Raw genomic sequence first — 2,180 nt, forward strand, 5'->3', positions numbered from 1 at the left:
CTCTCCTTCCTGCAGTGCGTAATTTTGGTCTTGGAGGTAACTGGTGCGGGCATGGAGGGAGCAGAGGAGGAAGGACAAAAGTTACTCCTGCTCTGATCACTGAGCGAGTGTGGGGGAGGAGAGGACGGTGGAAGGTCGCTTTAAGAAATCACATTTCCCTGCCCGCCTCTACTAAAACTCTTGCACCTCCTCCCCCAACTCCCAACTCTCCCTCCTCTCCTCTCCCTCCTCTCCTCTGCTGCTGGTGGAGAAGAGTGCATTATAAGTTATTGACGCTTGCTCTGTTTTTTCTTCAAGAAAAACTCCAACCATCTTCGTCTTCTTCTCATGCAAGTCACTTGGTGATATCGTGCACTCAACAAAGATGTTTCTGAGCCTGGTTTTGTAGCGAGAAGCTTGGAAATTTGCTCTTTTTCTGCCGCGCTGATTGTTACTGTCGTCGGCTTCCTGTCTGCCGGGGACGACGAGAAAACGCCATCGGAAAGATTGCTTTTTTGCACCTGCAGTGGTCGGGAGTGGCGTCGGGGCGATTCCGGTCGTAAAGATCGGATTTTGACGGCAATGGCGGACGCTCGAGTACTGTCCTGTGTGCTGGAGAGCAGCGCCAATTCGGTCGCGTCCTCTTCCCTCTCCTCGCCTTCGGACCAGACTGCGGCCGCCAGTGGTGGCGGCGTCGGCAAGAAGCGGGGGCGTGACGGGAGCAAGCGCCCGTCGTACCGCGGCGTCCGGATGCGGGCGTGGGGGAAGTGGGTGTCGGAGATCCGGGAACCGCGGAAGAAGTCGCGCATCTGGCTGGGCACGTTCCAGACTCCGGAGATGGCGGCGCGCGCGCACGACGTCGCCGCACTCAGCATCAAGGGCGCTGCCGCAGTGCTCAACTTCCCCGACCTCGCCGCCTCGCTCCCCCGCCCGGCTACCCTCTCCCCGCGCGACGTCCAGGCCGCAGCAGCCAAGGCCGCAGCCATGGTCCCCGCTCCGCCCCCGGAGTCGCCCGAGGATCCCACCGCCTCCGACGAGCTCGGCGAGATCGTGGAGTTGCCGCCGCTGAGCGAGTCCCTCCTCGACTCGGCCGATTCAGGGAGCGAGTTCGTGTACCACGACGCGGCGTGGTTGCCGTGGGCGGAAACCGGGTTCGGCCTCGAACCGGATGACATTTGGGCCCCTAGCGATTCGACCGGGTTCGAAACCTTTTTGTGGCAGTATTAAATCTCAAATTTCTCACAAAATTATAATTTTGCAGCGTGTTTTCATGAATTTCATCAAAGTATTTTGTTGTGTAAAATCAACTTTGTACATTACTTTACAAAATAATCCAAAAATAAAATAAAAAAAAAGAAATGTGGTATTTGGTTTGATATTTCCCTCTTAATGAAAGGTTTTACTTGTAGTCTATTTCTAACTTATCCCCTAGAAAAAGAAAACAAAAGTTTAATTAGTGATTTTTATCATCTAACTTTTTAATCACTTATACACTTCACTTTAATCATTCGTCTAGCTTTAAAATTATATTAATAAAATTTAAATTGATTTCCATACCAAATATTGAAAGAAATGACATTGGGGTTAGTGAAATGTCAATTAATATGCTATTGAATGGAAGACACTAATGTGAAAATAATAGAATGGATTGTCACTTTTGGAATTTAATTAGGGTGATAATTGAGGATTTTGCATGGCTTAATTGGAGGTTGTTATGTCAATTTTTTTAATGCCGCTTTCATTGACTTGGTTGGATATATTGCAATCAATGAAAATTTTAGTTTTTTATTTTATTTTGCCATAGTTATAATAAAAATAATAACTGGGGCAATTATTAGTGATATATCACAATTAAAGTCAGATTAACTTTTCATTTCTAATTAACTAATTAATAATTTCTATAGGGTCAATCATACTCAGATAATATTTATTTAAAAAATAATGAGTGTTACATCATTTGTCTTACTTATTAATATTGAAATATTATTTTAACTAGATTATCACTTAAAAAAATAAAATTAAAATAATATAACATCACTATTTTAGAAATAAATACTAATTTCTACGACATGTACAAGTTAACAACTAGTTTCTAGAAACTAGCAACACGATCGAATGATCAAAGATTGTAATGGACATTTCATAAATGGATCATAAATAAAAATAAAAATCAAATTCGGCACCCATATATATGGCTTTAA

The 2,180-nt window shown here is 44.3% G+C and overlaps 1 protein-coding gene across 1 annotated transcript; it reads left to right on the top strand.

Annotated features, from left to right (window-relative positions):
* Window positions 1–510: 510 nt before the first annotated feature.
* LOC141845298 (dehydration-responsive element-binding protein 3-like) lies at window positions 511–1,237 on the top strand. The gene has a single exon (XM_074733362.1). The coding sequence runs from the start codon at window positions 562–564 to the stop codon at window positions 1,204–1,206; it is 645 nt and encodes a 214-aa protein (XP_074589463.1). The 5' UTR covers window positions 511–561; the 3' UTR covers window positions 1,207–1,237.
* The last annotated feature ends 943 nt before the right edge of the window (window positions 1,238–2,180 follow it).

Source organism: Curcuma longa, chromosome 14 (assembly GCF_044706935.1).
Source record: "Curcuma longa cultivar G26 ecotype Majalengka, Jawa Barat chromosome 14, ITB_CL_G26_1.1, whole genome shotgun sequence".
NCBI classification, from domain to species: domain Eukaryota; kingdom Viridiplantae; phylum Streptophyta; class Magnoliopsida; order Zingiberales; family Zingiberaceae; genus Curcuma; species Curcuma longa.